This window comes from Chanodichthys erythropterus, chromosome 13 (assembly GCF_024489055.1).
Source record: "Chanodichthys erythropterus isolate Z2021 chromosome 13, ASM2448905v1, whole genome shotgun sequence".
NCBI lineage: Eukaryota > Metazoa > Chordata > Actinopteri > Cypriniformes > Xenocyprididae > Chanodichthys > Chanodichthys erythropterus.
In genome coordinates, this window is record NC_090233.1 from 8,870,140 (window position 1) to 8,888,146 (window position 18,007).

Here is an 18,007-nt window from a genome sequence, read left to right on the forward strand (position 1 = left end):
TTCACATTACATTTTTTTCCTATCCTTATGAAACAATGCTTTTAAATATAGGATTTAATTATCTGGATGAACTTTAAACTTTGAAACCTTTGACAAGTACAGAGATTTCCTCACTGTTCTGTGGCCTGCTTGAGCCAAAGGGCTTGAGGACTCAACAGCTCCACCAAGTGTTGTAAGCCTAGTCTCTGTGCATCATCTACAGGCCTGTTGTTGCGCTTGTCTCTTTGCTGTTATTTCAGAGAAGATTGAAATAATGTCATTTTTAATCATTACAATACTATGGTGACCGGGAGGGGATGTTCGGTTCAACATATGATCTCGAGGCCACGACTTTACATCGCGTGGCTACGACATAAGGATGTCGTTATCTTGACAAAATGAACACGACAAAAGTGAACCGAACATGTCCTCTCCCAGTCACCGTACAATACAAAGAGATAGAGTGATGCGTTTATATCCTTAAAGTACAACAGTGAAAGTTTGGACACATCTGGCTTTCTCATGAATTTAACCCTAAAACAGACAAGAGTGGGAAATGATCATCAAAAAATAACTTCATGTCACTTTTTATATTATCAGGACTTAACATATCGAAAGGATTTTTTGAAAAATATGATATAGTTTGTATTTTATGAGTTGTATCTCCCAGGATGCGTTGCCCTATTTAGGTTTAAAAAAGGCCAAAATAACAGTTTCTGTGCAAAGTTTAATGCAAAAAATGTAATGCGCAGAATATGCTGTCTAAATGTCTTTAAATTGAGGCATATATATTACTTATATTTTTTTCACTGTTGAATTGTTTTGTCTTCAACCTCAGGGGTGGGCAACTCTAGCCCTTGAGGTCCACTATCCTGCAGGGTTTAGCTCCATTCCTAAGCAATCATATAATGTAATTTATGATACAACTTATAATTTCTTAAGTAACTCTGAAGACTTTGGTTAGATTTTTTAGGTGTTAGATCCGGGTTGGTGCTAAACTAAGGGCCCCGGAACAAGATAGGGCCCCCCACCACCACCCATTTTTTGCTGAAAAAAGTCATATTAATAAATGCCTAGTTTCTACTAAGTCAGAATGTCCAGCACTATGGGCGGATGTGTTGGTTTAGGTCAAACTAGCAAAACGAGCACAGAAAATTTAAACCAAATCAAATGATACACATACTCCAAACAGACACGACTATGATACTGATAACAGTATTGCCTTCTACAAGAGACTGAAGAATATGTATCCTGTGGTGCACATTGTCTGTTTAAGGGTTAAAAACATTTTAATCGCTTATAATGTTTGGAGACTATATAAATTTCACCTACTTACAATATGACTTTCAAAATAAAGTTTCAATTCAATTTACTTTTGTTAAAATGGATGTGTTGAACAGAAGAGTGAGGGAAAAGCAGTGAAAAGTGCCCAGCATACAAAAGTCTTAAGCCCCAGGTATACTTTGGCCGCACACAACCAAATTTCGAGACCGCGCGGACGGTGTGCGTGCAACAGCGCATGCGCAAGCAGGACAGAAGAGTACACTAGGTAGTAATACGCACAGTACTGAGCGCAGTGTCCAGTCGTCAAAGAAGAGTGTGTAAAGAGCGATTCAAAAACAAGAGGAGTAAACTATGTTGCAATGGTGGATGCATTATTTTTCTTCTCCGATCCTGCCCCGCGAATGTCCCATTGATGACAATGTCTGGTAAAGAGTATTGAAAAAATTGTACTGCGCATGTGTCAAACTCGCGACTGCAGACAAGACACGTCCGGGCGTGGAAAGTGAAGTATGCCCGGGGCTTTAGGCCGCCATTAGATGTTTTAACAATGGTATGATGACCATATATAATTATTTCTCAGTCTCTTTATTAGAATATAAGCAGAAAATACAGGACATTTGTATGAGTAATAACAAGAACTGGCTCTCTTAAACCTAAATGGAAAGGAAAAGGACTGGAAGGCCAAGAAAACTTTTAAAATATGAGAAGTTTCTCAGATTTTCTTCTTTGAGAAAATGGAAGAAGTCCAGGACCAGGGGCGTCACTAGGCCCTTTTTAGGGGGGCTTCAGCCCCTAAACTTCTGCCCAGCCCCCCTAAAAAAAAAAATTTGATTAATAAATTTTTGATCGCTTCAGTCCCCTTTAAAAAAAACTCATTTCAAACGGCGGCAAGCTGCGTCAAGTCTCGGCTCCTCCCCTTATCTGAGTCTGCTTGGATTTAGCGCATTTTTCAATCTGCAGGGGCGCCGAGCAGAGCGAACATCAGAAAGCACAAGGTGTGTGTCGTGTGTGCGTGCATTTATTGATAGATTGCTAATGCTATGATATTACATCTGCATCGGTGCAGTTCTTTGTCATAAATGCATTGCAGTTAACATAATGTAATGTTACTGGAGCATTGGGAGCACACGGGACGGCTCGGTTTCTCATCCAATACCAAAACGTTTCGCTGCGTTCCCCTTCAGCCCTTGTGTGATAGTTGTTTTTTATCCCTACAAAAATGAAGTGATTAACACCCATGAAAACATACTTTAGATTCAGAAAACGATCATGATTTATTTTAATTTACTTTTTACAATTACAGACATATTATAATGTATTTTGACATTACATTATGCAGCCATGCACAGAAATGACACACATCATTGTCTGAAAGCACTAGATGGCCCAGAGAGAGAATGTGGAGTTATTTTGTTTTGTATTATTAAATATAGTTTTGTATTAAGTAATAATGAATCAGGAGGAGTGTCATGATACATAAATTAGAGTAAGCGTAGAGTAAAGGGATTTTTGATTTTCTTGATTTATACTATTTATAATAGATTTGTACTTGATTTATAGAAGTGGCAAATTGATAATTCATGTTGTTATTTTTAATAAATAGAAATAAATATAGAACAGATTAATCATATTGCCAATAGACAATTACATTAATACATGGTTTGTCTATATTCTTAATGAATATTAGCTGGTTAGTTAAAATACTTAAAATGACATCAATTTTCATGGGGTGACTTTATGAATATCCAACCGTATTGTTGATTACAAAGGCTAAAAAGCTAAAAAACTAAAATAATTTATATTTCATTGTAGATGGATATACAACATTTTTTCTTGTCGTGCGGGAGTAGGTCTGCAAATGAGCAACAGTCAGTCAAATAATATTTTTTTAATCATACCCTTATTGGGGGCTGAGCCCCCCTAAAATCAAAATCCTATAATCGCCCCTGTCCAGGACGTCACACTAAATACTGATTTTGGATTAAAGAAGTTATCTTGTTGTAATTTTTTTTCTTTTCTTTTCAGTTTGTGTACATATTTCCTGTATTTTCTATTTGTATCGTAATAAAGAGACTGAAAAATTAATATGGATGGCCATTAAAACATTGCTAAAACAACAAAGCTGGTGGTGGCCTAAAACTTTTGCACAGCACTGTATGTGTGAACTTTCTCAAGACTACTGGAAAAGCATCCCAGCATGCACCTCACAAGAAAATGAACAGTGTGCAGAGGAATTATCAAGCCACAGGGTGGCAATTTTAAAGTCTGCAAAATATAAGATCGTTTTGAATTTTTTCATAGTTTTGATGACTTGCTATTATTCTAAAATGTCAAACATAGCAATAATTTAAAAATAAAATGTGTGTCCAAACTCTTGGCAGATAAACAACTGCTTCTAAATCCTTTGTGTCCATACCTCAAGATCTGATCCATTGCTGATACAGAACTTCACCATTTCAGGTTGATTGGTGCTCACTGCCTGTTAAAGCAAATGATGGAAGATGAGCCAAGCTTAGAAGCTCTTCATAGGAACAAAATTTAATTAACATTTCTGAGAAAAGCTCACCACATGTAAAGGTGTTCGCCCGTGAGCATCTGAAACATTAAAACTGACTCCAGTCTTTTTCCACGCCTCCATCTCTTCTTTCTCTCCAAGGCATGCAAGACTGAAAAGCACAATCCATATTTAGAAGACTACAATTACTGCTATATGGGTAAGCAATAACGTATTCGTCAGAGTGATACCTTTTATCGAGAACCCTCTTTTTAAAAATGAACCTTTGTATAAAAACATACTCCCACTTACTAGCACATCTCAGCCCCGAATTCCTCTGGGGATTTTTCCAAACGTGCCCCTGCAGAAATTAACATTTCTACCACCTCCAGACTCCTAATGAAATAAAAGGTGAATCAGTAAATGTGGATATGCAACAAGGTATGGAAATCACTGGGGACTTGAGGCAAAAATGCCCACAAATTCAAGATGAGGGGCAAAAAGTGCCCTTCCACAATTAAAGTAATTCAATTGTATGTCAGGATTAAAGTGAAATATGATAAAGAAAACTGTCAACTGAGGCATAAGAGAGTTTTTTGCAGCATTATAGCCCGTTATACATATAAAACCAACGCTTTTAGATTAGTCACTACTGTAAAGGCCATTCTGTTGCGCACCCACCGACTGAATGCTGCACTCTAGTGGATTCTTATCATAAACAACCAAGTACAGATATGATGTACTGTAAGTGAGATTATTTTGTAGCGTAAACAGCTTCACATTGTAATGAGAGTTTTTGAGAGAGCGCTTAAACACATGCTAGACTGAAAGTCATGGACCACTTCAGTGTTTTTTGCTTACTTTCTGTATATAATTTATTCCCAGACCCAGTTTGAATAAATGTTTTGTTTTTCAAGCTATTAAAATATTCAATATGAAGCCTTGATTTTGTAGTGCATAAAAAAAAAAAAACTAACTCATAAACAGTTGTCTGTGTAGCCAGAACATGACGTGCCATCTCCCCAAACACAAAAAGATACTCCTCCAGTTTCACAGACAAGGATTAAACCTAGTCCTAGATTAAAATGCATGATTGAGCTGGTTTAACTGAAAGCACCTTGCTCTGACATATCTTAAAATATTCCACTGTCATTGTTTTATCTCAAGATGCACACTAGTAATGTTTTTTAACCCTCTGGTGCACTTCGTGTCAATCAAAAATGACCAAAGGTTTTTTATTTCAATGAAATGAAGGTACTATATTTTAGTTCATATTTAATGTTTTGTATTTTTAGGGGATTTTATGGTACTAAATTATATTTATGCTGTAGTTATAATCCATTTATTCACTTTTTGAGCATAGTCACTGTCACAGACTTAAATTTGATCTCTTTTAAAAGATACTTGGCAAATTATTGCTGAAGTGAAATAAGTTTAAAAAAAGTTAACTTATAGTTTATTCATTTATTATGTTTATTGTTATGAAAAATGCCCAAAATAGTATTTTTAATTTTTATATGAAATAAATATTTAAAAAAAAACACAATTTTTACTCCAAAATCGCAAGAAAATCAAAAGCCATAAATCAAAAAAATATCTAAAAAAATGAGCTTTCAGTAAGATTTTGTTTGGTCACAGTACCAAAAGTTTTCACTAGATGCAATTTATCTCCCATTCATTTCCAATGCAATCTATTTTTTCAGGACTATTTAACCTTTTTGAACCATGTCCATGATTTTTGTGTGTTCACATAGCAAGTTCCAAAATCTTTACCAAATTTCTTAACATTCTGATTGAGGAAAAAATTCTAAAAAAAAAAAAAAAAAAAAAAAAAAAAATTACGAAGAGCACCAGAGGGTTATGGCATGTTTACAAAAGCTACTTAAATACCCTAATTAAACTAAGGCCTATCCTGGATTAATGTAAGCCATGTCTGTGAAACCACGCCTATGTATTCTATTAATCCACATTAATAATCATTATAATATCAAGAGTAATAATCAACAAAGATTTTATCATAAAATTGCAGCCCAACCATGTAATGACTTCCTTTTTAATTTTAGAATTTATAGACCATTTAAGCAATTGTGTAAATTCATGACTGCTGCCTTTAAACAGCATTAAATGAAACTGTGTAAATAAACATGCCATGTCAAATGCAGCTTCTATTCCACCTTTGCAGTAGGGGTGGTGAAAAAAATCGATTATTGATTAATCGCGAGTATGTTATGGACGAGTATGAATCGATTATTAAATTTTCAAAAATCGATTTTTTATTTAGTTATTTATTTATTTTTTTGCATTATTTTATTTTGTAAAAAATGTTATACCGGGAGTTGAACGTCACGAACGCGCCCAGTTCCAGTTAGCAAGCGCGTGTAACGGCAGCCAGAGCAGGTGTGTAAAATGGAACAACCAGGAACGAGCAACCAACCGATCCACCCAGCCAGGGGCGGACTGGCCATCTGTGTGATCTGGAGAATCACAGAACGGCCGGTACTCCAGGACGGCCGGCGGGCCGGCCCACCACCCACCGCCACGCACGCAGTCATCATCTGTTTTTTTCCCCCACTAATCTGTTTCACACTCCAGTACTGTAGGGGGCAGCAATGCACCTTTAAGTTGGATGCCAGCTGCACTGGCCGTGGCTGCCAAGTAAGCAGCAAAGACGTTAGATCAGTGGTCTCAAACTGCCGGCCCGCAACTGATCTCAAAAATAAAACATAATCCGGCCCGCTAAATTATTCTTATTCTTATTCTCTAGTTGCTACCTGTCTGATATGCAAAGAAAAAGTCGCCGTTCTAAGGGGCATTCACATATCGCGTCCGCGCCGCATTCTCCTTTCCAATGCGCTTTCGCTCCAGTGGCGTCTGTCGTTGCTATGCAACCATGAGCCGCGCTCTCAATCGCTTCTATTATGAGCGCGCCTGCCTAAATTACAGTAAAAGCACTCGACTTTAAGTCACAACCACCGAAACTTTTTCTTTACCTTGACATGTTTCGACTGCAACCTGCAGTCTTCCTCCACCTGAACACATTGTCTTTCTAGAAGAAAATTGTCCAATTTCTACAGTATGTTGGTTCTGATCTACTTCCTAAAGGAAATAAGCCTTTCATTTATTTGTTATTGTTTAGTTCAACTTGATGAGTCACAACACAATGTGATGTATTCATTTCTGTGTTCTACAGAACATAAGCTACATACAAATAATTCTGAAGTTATAACTACAAGACACAGAAAGTGCTTTGAGTTGTTGTTACTCAATGAAAGAGTTAAGTAATTCAGTAGCTGACTTTTTTTTTAATACTGCAATCACTTTGTAGTGTATTTTCGTTTACTGTTGTGAAATGGAAAATCAATAATCGCTAATCGAGAATCGTTAATAATCGAAAATCGACTGTAATCGAATCGGGACTTCAATAATCGTAATCGAATCGAATCGGGAAATCAGACAGATTAACCACCCCTACTTTGCAGTGTAAACATGGCTTCTGTCGATTCTGAGTAATTGCGATAATTAGTTCAATTTAAGTATCTGACATAAAAGTCAACACAGATACATTTAATTAGGTAATTATAAATAATTGCCCATACAGAGGTAAAAATGCCCCTGGAAGTCATATATATCCAGTAAGAAGCACACAAATATGATGAGTACTTGGAGCATATGGCATCTCGAAGTGGATTATGTCCATCACAGTCAAAGGCATTCACATCTGCTCCCTGCTGCAGCAAGAAGTGAACAGTGCCTGCGTAGCCCTCTCCTGCTGCCACATGTAATGGTGTTCGACGTCGCTCATCACCACATGACACATCAACACCCTATAAGGTAAGTTAAACAATACACATTTAGGGTAGGTGTCCCACTGAAATTTGTAATGTATATTTCATTAAAACTAGATTTTGTGTGTATGTATTCCAACCATGCCACATATATACATTATATTGCCATAAAATAATGGGACACCCCTCCAAAGTATTGAATTGAGGTGTTCCAATCACTTCCATCGCCACAGGTGTATAAAATCAAGCACATAGGCTTGCAGACTGCTTCTACAAACATTTGTGAAAGAATGGGTCGCTCTCAGGAGCTCAGTGAATTCAAGTGTGGTACCGTGATAGATTGCCACCTGTGCATTAAGTCCATTCGTGAAATTTCCTCACTACTAAATATTCCACGGTCGTCTGTTAGTGGTATCATAACAAAGTGGAAGTAATTGGGAACAACAGCAACTCAGCCACAAAGTGGTATTATGTGCATATAATCAGGTATATAATCACGCTTCTCTGTCTGGCAATCCGATGGACGAGTCTGGGTTCGGCAGTTGTCAGGAGAACGGTACTTGCCTGACTGCATTGAGCCAAGTGTAAAGTTTGGTGGAGGGGGGATTATGGTGTGGGGTTGTTTTTCAGGGGTTGGGCTTGAACCCTTAGTTCCAGTGAAAGGAACACTTAATGCTTCAGCATACCAAGACATTTTGGACAATTTCTTTCTCCCAACTTTGTGGGAACAGTTTGGGGATGGCCCATTCCTGTTCCAACATGACTGCACACCAGTGCATAAAGCAAGGTCCATAAAGACATGGATGAGCGAGTTTGGTGTGGAGGAACTTGACTGTCCTGCACATAGTCTTGACCTCAACCCATCAGAACACCTTTGGGATGAATTAGAACAGAGACTGTGAGCCAGGCCTTCTCACCAACATCACTGCCTGACCTCACAAATGCACTTCTAGAAGAATGGTGAAAAATTCACATAAACACACTCCTAAACCTTGTGGAAAGCCTTCCCAGAAGAGTTGAGGCTGTTATAGCTGCAAAGGGTGGGCCAACTCCATATTAAACCCTACGGATTAAGAATGGGATGTCATTAAAGTTCATGTGCACGTAAAGGCAGGCGTCCCAAAACGTTTGGCAATATAGTGTATGTGTGTGTGTGTAAAATATATATATATATATATATATCGGTGCATCTCTATATTTTTCATTGGTAGTTAAAAAAAAGCCAATAATCAGAGCCGATATACCCTGTCAATCAAAAGAGGGCAGGAAAATGCACTTAATTTGTGCTAAGAAACATTTTTGATGTTCAATATTAATAGTAATTATATGAATTAATAACAAGAAAGTTAAGAAATATTAATTTAATTTTCAGAATTTAGTTAATGTAATATTAATTTGAGTAATGTGTTTGTTTATAACTGATACCAGTTACTCTGAAACAAGTTGATGAAATGCAGAGAATAAAGTTTTTATTTGCATTTCTTCCAAAACATAATAATTAATTATAATGATTAATTATTAATTATAATGAAATTTTCATTAATTTAAAAGAAGGTATAAAAGGCAGAACCCCCAAACTATTGGTATCATTATCTGTATCAGCAGATATCACTCTGAATAATCGGCTATCAGTGTCGGTGGAGTAATTTAGTATCGGTGCATCTCTAATATACTGCATATTGTAGTCAAGAGTTTTATTTGTGACAATTGTTGATATTTCCAAAGTACCTCTCGAAAATGTTCCTCCAGGCCAAGATAATCTTCTTCTACAGCTGAAGAGTTCAACAGATTAGGGAAAAGAGCAAGTTGGCACGTTTTCATCTCCTAGTTAAAAGAAAGTAATCTGAAAATTGTGACCAGTTATTTCATGACACATTGTACTTGCCTTTTGTAAAATAAAACATTCATTGTCATCATACTGGTGATTCTAACTCTGACTTGCTAGCCACTTATTACATTCAGCATTCACATCACATATTTTCTATTTTTAAAGAATTTCATGACACCAATTAATATTTATGCAATAATTAGGATAATTTTTCCCACTGAAAACAATAAAAAAAAAAAACTAATTATTTTTTTTTTTTTCAATTAAAACAGTATTTCATGTTAAAATAGAGACAATGCCTTTAAAATCACCACAAAAATCCTATATAGCTCTATATAAAGAGGCTTATAAATTCTCAACTGTTTTTAAACATAAATAACGTTACATAAATACTTTTTTAGTTTGAAATGTCTCATGGATGTTGTATTTTTTTTTTATTTATTTTTTTTTTATCTGATTTCAACCTCTTTATTTGATCAACAAGAGTGTGACTATTTTTTAACGACCATTTAGCTTTTTCGAATCATTTTCGATGTATTTATTTGTTTGAGGGTTAACTAACTAGCTAACGTTAGTAACACTAACCGTCTTGATGTTATCCGTCCCGATCCAGCCAAGGCGAAGAGAAGATGCTATAGCAGACCAATATCTATAAACTTTATCAGGGACCTTTTTTCTTGAAAAACAAATCCCCATAATAAAAAGAAAAAAAAGGCAATCACACAGATTGCAGGTTTTATGGTACTTTGATGTAACTATTGTGACCGATTGTGACGCGTGAATATACTGGCGCGAAAAATGGTGAGTGAGGTCACGTGACGTGACTCTTTTTTTGTGCTTTTCCAAATTATTAATTGTAATATTGTCATTGTTTTGCTATTATTTCAATGTTTAGGTGTGGATGATATCTAAGCGACATTGAGCTGTATCTATCTATCTATCTATCTATCTATCTATCTATCTATCTATCTATCTATCTATCTATCTATCTATATATATATCTGTCTGTCTGTCTGTCTGTCCGTCTGAATAGATTTTAATTGCTTATTGCTTTTTATTAGAACAAAGTATACAATATTTAATATTTATTCTTGTGTATGTGGAATTTCCACAAAATAAAGAGTTCTACAAAAAAAAAATAATATTCATATTTATATGAATATCTAAATTAAATCTCTCTAACTCTTAACTTTTAGCTGGATAAATACCATGTAAATGTAACCTCTCTTAATCGATATATATATATTTGTCGATTTGATTTTACCATAGATATATAACCAACATACACTAATGTTACCACAGAAACGCAGAGAAGGGCGAAGAGCCGTAAAATGTCGTAAAGTCAGCAGTCACTGCCGTATAAATGTGACGCTCTTCTTCCGTTTCCTTTCTCCTTAACCTCCAACTCGATTGAGGGTACGCGGGTTTGTGAAGACGTCTGAATTAAAACTAGGTAATTTGTTGTTGCTTAAACGTTTCAATCATCCAGGTTCTGTTTTGTTACGTTCAATGTGTTTAACCACTGAATAAGTTTAAGGCAGGGTGATTATTATTTTACGTTCTAGCGAACAGTATGCTGCACCACGTGGTTGAATAGTCGTGTAGGTTCGTGTGCACAGAGAAAACTGCTGTGAACTAAAAGATTACTTTTGTAATTAAATGCAATAATTATTTTCCACTATACTGATCTATTGTGGGTGTTAATTTGGTCGTTGTGGGGAACGTCTTTATAAAGCTCGAGCAAATCTCTTAAATTGCCAAGCAGAACATCACATGTGGAGTTTCTCAAATATGGCAAATTCCTCGATCTGCGTGGCTAGAAAAACACCAGGTTTGCTTTCATCACTGTAAGAACCGTTGCAATGATGACAATGAGGCCTGGGATATCCAGATATTTATTTATTTATATATTATATAATATAATATATCTATCCCTGTATGAAGACAATCTTCTTTCCCCCTCCAGGGAGTTCTTGAGTCCGTCCATGTGGTTTGAAGCCTGTTGTAACCGACATATGCAGTATGGTAAGTGGTTTGGATAGTTTTTCTTCGAAGGTTTTGCACAGCACTAGTCACAGTCTAGTCATAGTGGGCTTAGGAACTAGTGCAATGCATAAATTACAAGTCCCTTCTCTTGCAACCCACTGTTGTGCCCACCAAATGACAGTGATACTAATGAGAGGAGACATTTTTAGCATGGGATATATTATGTATTTTTATTGTATTCATGTGATTTCGAATTACTGTATACTTGCAGGTTTCGGGTGACATTAAGGGCCCTCCTGTGAATGGACAGGACAGTAGGTAAGAATGAATTGGGATAATGAGTTAACTAATTAAGTTTTGTAATGATGATTGGCTTTAATGTTCAACTGCTCTTATTAACCATGAAAGAGAATGTGCCTTTCTGAACAGTCAGACACTCTTTGAGTGTGCTTAAAATGTATGTATGCTATGCTTTCCTTATGTTTCACTTATTTTCAGGCTCCAGAACATCCTCCAGAACAGGATTGCTCAATCCTGGGAGGTTATAAATAAAATTTGCTCCTGAGGAAGCTTGTTCAAATGGTAAGTGTCACTGCATGTTAGCTTTTTTTTTTTTTTTTTTTGTAATAGTATCTAAGCCTGTCATGGTTATGAATTTTGTACTATTTTTGTCATACAAATAAATATGATTTAATAATTTTATTCATTCTTTTTCATGTTACTTAATGTGGAAGTCCATATTTTACATTGAATTGTATCTAATATAATGAAATATATACATTTTTTAAAAAAGGTGTAAGATTTACTTTAATCCTGTGAGTTTTTTGTTTATAATATTATATAGCTGCAATATTTCCCTTATTTGGATTGCAAAACATGATTGAAACTTAAATTGCACAATTAGTTATCTTATAATTGCAACTACACCGACTAACCACGTTCAGATAATTGCGACAGGCCTAATATTGGCTTTCATTTTCTGTAATGTATTTTGGAAAAACTGGTATTAAAATGAGGTCTATCCCGACTGGCCCCTCTCAGTAGAGCTTAGTCGTTGGAAATACCTCAGAGATAAAGTCTGTAGTATCGCTTTACCCATGTTGCTAGTATCATTAGCTTTGTGGGAAAACACTGCAGTACATTTCAATGAGCTTAAAGGATATACCTTTGTTTGTCAGACATGGTGGAGAACAACTCACTTCTGTGAATTTCCATTCTGTAGGTGTAACCTGAAGGATGTCCACTAGGAGGCGCACCATGCCTTTTTTGGTGTTTGGAGGCGCATTAGAGGTATGTAATGTTAAATTGGCTGATTCCAAAAAACACTCGCCTGCACTGTTGGTATCTGCATCCAGTTGTATGTCTGACTGGAATGTTCAAATGCCAGTGCTAGAGAACCTCGACACCTGCTCTTATTGGACCTTATATGTTTGTTGTTGGGTCCTGGCGGGGATCGAGACAAGACCTTATGAAGATTTTTATTTTTCCAATTCAATTGAGCTTTATTGGCATGGTACAATGTATAACATATTACACGTTTATTGCTTTGGCAACAGTTATTTCTCCTCCTATAGTTTTAACTCTGGTGTTAGCTACACAAGGAAACATCTTAATTGTTTAAAAGCTCAAGGTTTGCTGTGCTTGTATGTAGGGCTGCACATTCTTTTTATATCAGTATGACTTGTATTATATTTTTGATCGTTGTTACTAAACTAAGACATATTCTACTGTAATTTTCTCTAAAATCAAATAAGACATATTGTAATTTTACAGTTGTAGTGTAAAAATCTTAATTTCATTGAAGTAATGTAATTGTAAATTGTGTCTGAACTTAAAAAAAAGGAGGGGCAGGGAGATGTTGAAGTTCTCTCTCTCTCTCTCTCTCTCTCTCGTATAGCCGTTTGTGAATATAAAATGTCTGCAAAGTTTTTAAAAGATCAAAGTGCACGGTAAGAGCAACTCAATTCTGAACTGCTCAAACGAGTCATCAGAAATTCTAGTCTCTTCCTGTTACATGCCCCATAACGATGTAACAAATTAATGCCAACCTATGGTCTTCACTGGCTGTGAATGTCTACTTTGACCCTCAAACACTATAGTTGTAGCTGTTTTCAGCGCTGCAACACCACTTAATATGCACTTCAATAAGATGAAGACTCATGCTGGTGTTGATAATGAAAAGCAGAATCCATCGTTACTGTTCGTATCTGAAGCTGAAGTTCAGATATGCTAATGGGCATTTTGTTTCTGACATGCACTGTAAGCGGTAGGCTTGGTGAAAGGAGGGGTCCATAAAGGATCGAATCTTTTATGGAACCATTTCAAACACCATGATGCTGCAATTTGCTATATATAAATATATATAAAAAATATGATGCCTATTGTCCTAAACAAAATTAAAATGGCATAAATAGGACACTTTAAAACCCGTTTTGTTGACAGCCTGTTCAATTAAATTGCAGCCTTTGCTGTAAGACATAATGATTTGTTTTAGTTAATCATGCAGCCCAAGCTGTGCTGTTTTTGATGTATACTTTCATGCACAGCCTGTCTAATAGAGTGTGGAATGAGTGTCAGTGGTGTGCTGTCAATTCTTGCACATACCCAACATGCCCCACCTTAACCCTATATAACCCCCAGCACTCAAAGATGCTCTCCGGGGAGGATATCGGCATACTGTGACCTGCCCCTTTTAGAAGCCTTGTGACATTGTTTCAATAGTTCAGCGTGTCTTGATGATCCTTACTTGTTTGTTTTTTGTGCCTGCAGGTCCCATATGGTGAGACTGAAGAATAAATGGTGGCGGGGCATAGTTCTTGCGCCCAGTGCCACAAAATGACAAGTAAGGCTTCTTTCTTTTGGTCTTGAACATTCCCAGTTGCATGAACGTGATGTATTTGGTCATATACCAAGGCTTTTAGGATATGTGGTTCCTGACTTGCTGTGGACATGACCAAAAATTAAAACCCATCCTAATGAGTCACTTCAGTTGTACTGATTTCTGATTCATTAGGAACATTTCCTTGAATGCACTTAAACTGTAAATGCAAGGTTGTACAGGGTTGGGGTTTTTTTTTAATTGTTTGTTCTATATCAGGTTTGGATTTGGAGTGAAGGGTTTCCTGCCAGACTCGCAAGGTGAGAGCCGTTCCACATCTTTGGATCACTTTCAAAGGGGGTCAGCCACTTCTCCTCACTGGCGATCCTTAACGCCGTGATCCCACATCACTGCCCTATGAGATTTTTTTGCAGGTTTTTTGCTAAATAAAATGCCTGTGGTCTTTGGGGCAACACTTGATTTACTTAAAGCAGTGTCAGTGGCATATTGGAACTTCGATTTACTAATGTAATTGTTCTTTGTCTTTAAAAACAGTTGGTGCTGGTGAGATCGTACGGCATGGGAAACTAAAACTTCATCTGCTTTGGAGTTGTGGCAATAGTTTTCAATAAATCAACCCTAAAACATATTTAACAATGTAGTGGTTTTTAAGTTCTTAAATGTTTTTGACAAATGGTGAAGTGTTAATAATTGAGCCAGTGTAGAATTCCAAATATCTTCCAACATGAATGCAAACCTTTTCTCTGGGCATGTAATTTGGCAATTAAACTAACTTTTGAGACAAATTCTTTTATATGGTTTTATATGCATATCCTAACACTCGCATGCAATAGTAGAGGGGTGTTTTTCTATGCAATGTTACCCAGTCATGGTGGTGTTATTTGAACTGGATTAGTTCACTTTCAAATGAAAATTACCTCAAGCTTTACTCACCCTCAAGCCATCCTAGGTGAATGACTTTCTTCCTTCTGATGAACACAATTAGAGATTTATTAAAGAATATCCTAACACAATATCCTGACCTGTGATGAGCTGAAGAAAGGGTTTCCATCCACATCCTTCATAAACCCATTCCACACAGCTCCAGGGGGTTAATAAAGTCCCTCTGAAGCGAAGCAATGCATTTGTGTTTTACTTCATTACTTGTAATTAACAAGTAATGAAGTAAAATATCTAGCTTCCGCCAGACCGCCTTCCGTGTTCTACTTACAGAAAAAATGGAACTGGAATTGCATCAGTTTATTTTTTTTCTGTAAGATAAATATGGAAGGTGTAGGACGTAGTGCAAAGTTTTATTTTTTTAAATTTTTTTTAGTTTTAAACTTTAAGTGGAATACGGAAGGCAGTCTTTTGGAAGCTAGAAGTTTTACTTCGTAACTTGTTAAATAAGTTTTGCTTCAGTAGGACTTTAACCCCCTGGAGCTGTGTGGAGTACATGTTTGTGATGGATGTGGATGGAGGCACTTTCTTTAGCTCATACTTGGTATCATTCACTGCCATTATAAAGCTCAGATGCATCAGGATATTATTTCCAATTGTGTTCATCAGAAAGTCATATACACCTAGGATGGCTTGAGGTTGAGAAGCTTGGGGTTCATTTGAAAACTAACTAATCCTTTAAAGGAGCCACCTCTTAAATTGTTTCAGATAGGCCAGAATGAGGTTTGAAAATCTATATATATATATATAATATACACACAAGTAAACCTCAAACAATAAAATAAAAAAAATCCATGTCATGACCCTTTTTAAGATTTGAAGTCTGAAAGCCTCATGTAGCCAGCGCCATGGCGGTGAGAGACTGGTTCTCAGGGCTTCATGTGGGTCATGGGGTTCAGATTAAAAGATTCTCTCTGCAGAACGCAGCTTTCAGTGCTCCACTTCTGCTTTGACAAGCTGCCTTTGAGTGTGTAACTAAGCCTTATTTTGTGAGAGCTTGAATGTTCTGTTGCTTTGTTTGATCTTTGGGGAATGTCTTAGAGTCGTTTTCAGCTGAGCATTTGTTCATAAGGTGTCTAGTCAGGAGTGATAAGTCTTTACTGTAGCTTGACCTGAACAATGTTAATTATGCATCTTTTATTTTTAATCTCCTTTGGATTAATTTCCACAAACTTGCTTTCATTAAGCCTGTAATATTCATGGATTATTAAACAAACAAAATGCAAACAACTAAAGGCTTCAGCTGTAAAGGTGTAAAATGATCTTTGTGTTGAGATATAGATGTAATCTGATATGAAGAAAAAACACGATTGGTCAATCTATTTAAGTCTACAGAAGATAATTTTTCAAGTAAACATTTCCACTGCTGGCCAAACAATTTCTTGATTCTCCTCCTGAAATATTTGGCATTTTCACTGTCTTGTACATTTTACTGGGACAAGAAAGCATGTTGGTCCTTGAACGACTCAGTTAAAACCATGACTTTCAATTTAAGCGCAAACATACCTGATATTAAAATCAAACATCCATTCGCCTGTGCAAAGTCAAAAGCTTAGGGCTCAGTATGTTTTGAGTGGTAATGCTGAAAGAAACCACATCTAAAGAGGAGTTCTGTCCTTTGAACTGAACAATGCCTGTCCCTGTGAGAGATCAGAGTGTCCCAGGGATCTTATCACAGCTGCACACAAAGAATGTTTGTTGTTTTATGACGCTCTGCAGCACCGGCCCTGGTTACCAATAGTCAGCACTTGTGAATTATTAAACTTCTGCCTTCTTTTATTAGATGATGCTCTCCAGCCAGGAATTGGTAAATTAATTGGTGTCATGATCTACTTGTATATGTCAAATTACTTTTTTTTCCTGTTCATGTTTTACAACTCCAACTAGGGAAGAAATTACTTCCATTCCACATCTAATCTTTACTCTTGAAAAGGAGCCAAAGTTCCTCCTGTCTTTTTTTGGTATAGATAAAGAGAACAGTTTGATATTGATTGAAAAGCCTCTATCACATCTTTTACACAGTAAATGATTAGCAGGATTTTGTTTAGGCTCAAGAAAAGGTCATAAGGTTGAGGAGAGTGGGGTAAAATGGGGTCAATCCCTTAATCTAGGAAACTGGACCAATTTTAGGCAGGGATTTTAATGCCAAACAATTTTACTTTACTAAAAGTACATTATCTGCATGGTGGGTAAGATTATCAAAAATATGTCAAACGAACATTATCCCAGGCCCTGTATGGTATAGCCTTGAGGGAGAAGGTGCCCATCAATAAAAATGTTCTTCTGGGCACCATTATGTGAACAGTGGCCCTGCCCCTATGATAGCTAGCAGGCCTATATCTTGTAATTTCTGTTAAAGGGTTAGTTCACCCAAAAATGAAAATTCTGTCATTAATTACTCACTCTCATGCCGTTCCACACCCGTAAGACCTTCGTTAATCTCCGGAACACAAAATAAGATATTTTAGTTGAAATCCGATGGCTCCGTGAGGCCTTCATAGGGAACAATGACATTTCCTCTCTCAAGATCTATTAATGTACTAAAAACATATTTAAATCAGTTCATGTGAGTACAGTGGAACAATATTAATATTATAAAGCGAAAAAAAACAAAATAACGACTTATCTAGTGATGGCCGATTTCAAAACAATGCTTCAGGAAGCTTTGGAGCGTTATGAATCAGTGTATCGAATCATGATTCGGATCGCGTGTCAAAACGCCAAACTGCTGAAATCACGTGACTTTGGCGCTCCGAACAGCTGATTCGTTATGCTCCGAAGCTTCCTGAAGCAGTGTTTTAAATTGGTCATCACTAAATAAGTCGTTATTTTGTTTTTTTGCCACTCCAAAAATATTCTCATTGCTTTATAAT

The 18,007-nt window shown here is 36.5% G+C and overlaps 1 protein-coding gene, 1 long non-coding RNA gene and 1 other non-coding gene across 4 annotated transcripts; 2 read left to right on the forward strand and 1 right to left on the reverse strand.

Moving 5' to 3' along the window:
- Positions 1 to 110: 110 nt before the first annotated feature.
- Positions 111 to 9,363, reverse strand: si:ch211-209a2.2 (L-asparaginase). Its single transcript, XM_067408174.1, has 6 exons — positions 9,271 to 9,363; positions 7,418 to 7,581; positions 4,070 to 4,153; positions 3,830 to 3,929; positions 3,680 to 3,742; positions 111 to 227 (listed from the first exon to the last, which is right to left on the reverse strand). The coding sequence occupies exons 1-6, from the start codon at positions 9,361 to 9,363 to the stop codon at positions 111 to 113; spliced, it is 621 nt and encodes a 206-aa protein (XP_067264275.1).
- Positions 9,364 to 10,736: 1,373 nt separating this feature from the next.
- Positions 10,737 to 17,540, forward strand: LOC137034828 (uncharacterized). Of its 2 annotated transcripts, XR_010896992.1 has the most exons (8): positions 10,737 to 10,823; positions 11,337 to 11,395; positions 11,628 to 11,674; positions 11,855 to 11,938; positions 12,579 to 12,646; positions 14,126 to 14,198; positions 14,454 to 14,494; positions 14,730 to 17,540. It is a non-coding gene; the product is annotated as an uncharacterized lncRNA (long non-coding RNA). The 2 variants fall into 2 exon arrangements; XR_010896991.1 differs by having other exon boundaries at positions 14,454 to 17,540.
- LOC137035158 (small nucleolar RNA SNORA18) lies at positions 12,367 to 12,500 on the forward strand. The gene has a single exon (XR_010897051.1). It is a non-coding gene; the product is annotated as a small nucleolar RNA SNORA18 (small nucleolar RNA).
- Positions 17,541 to 18,007: the final 467 nt, after the last annotated feature.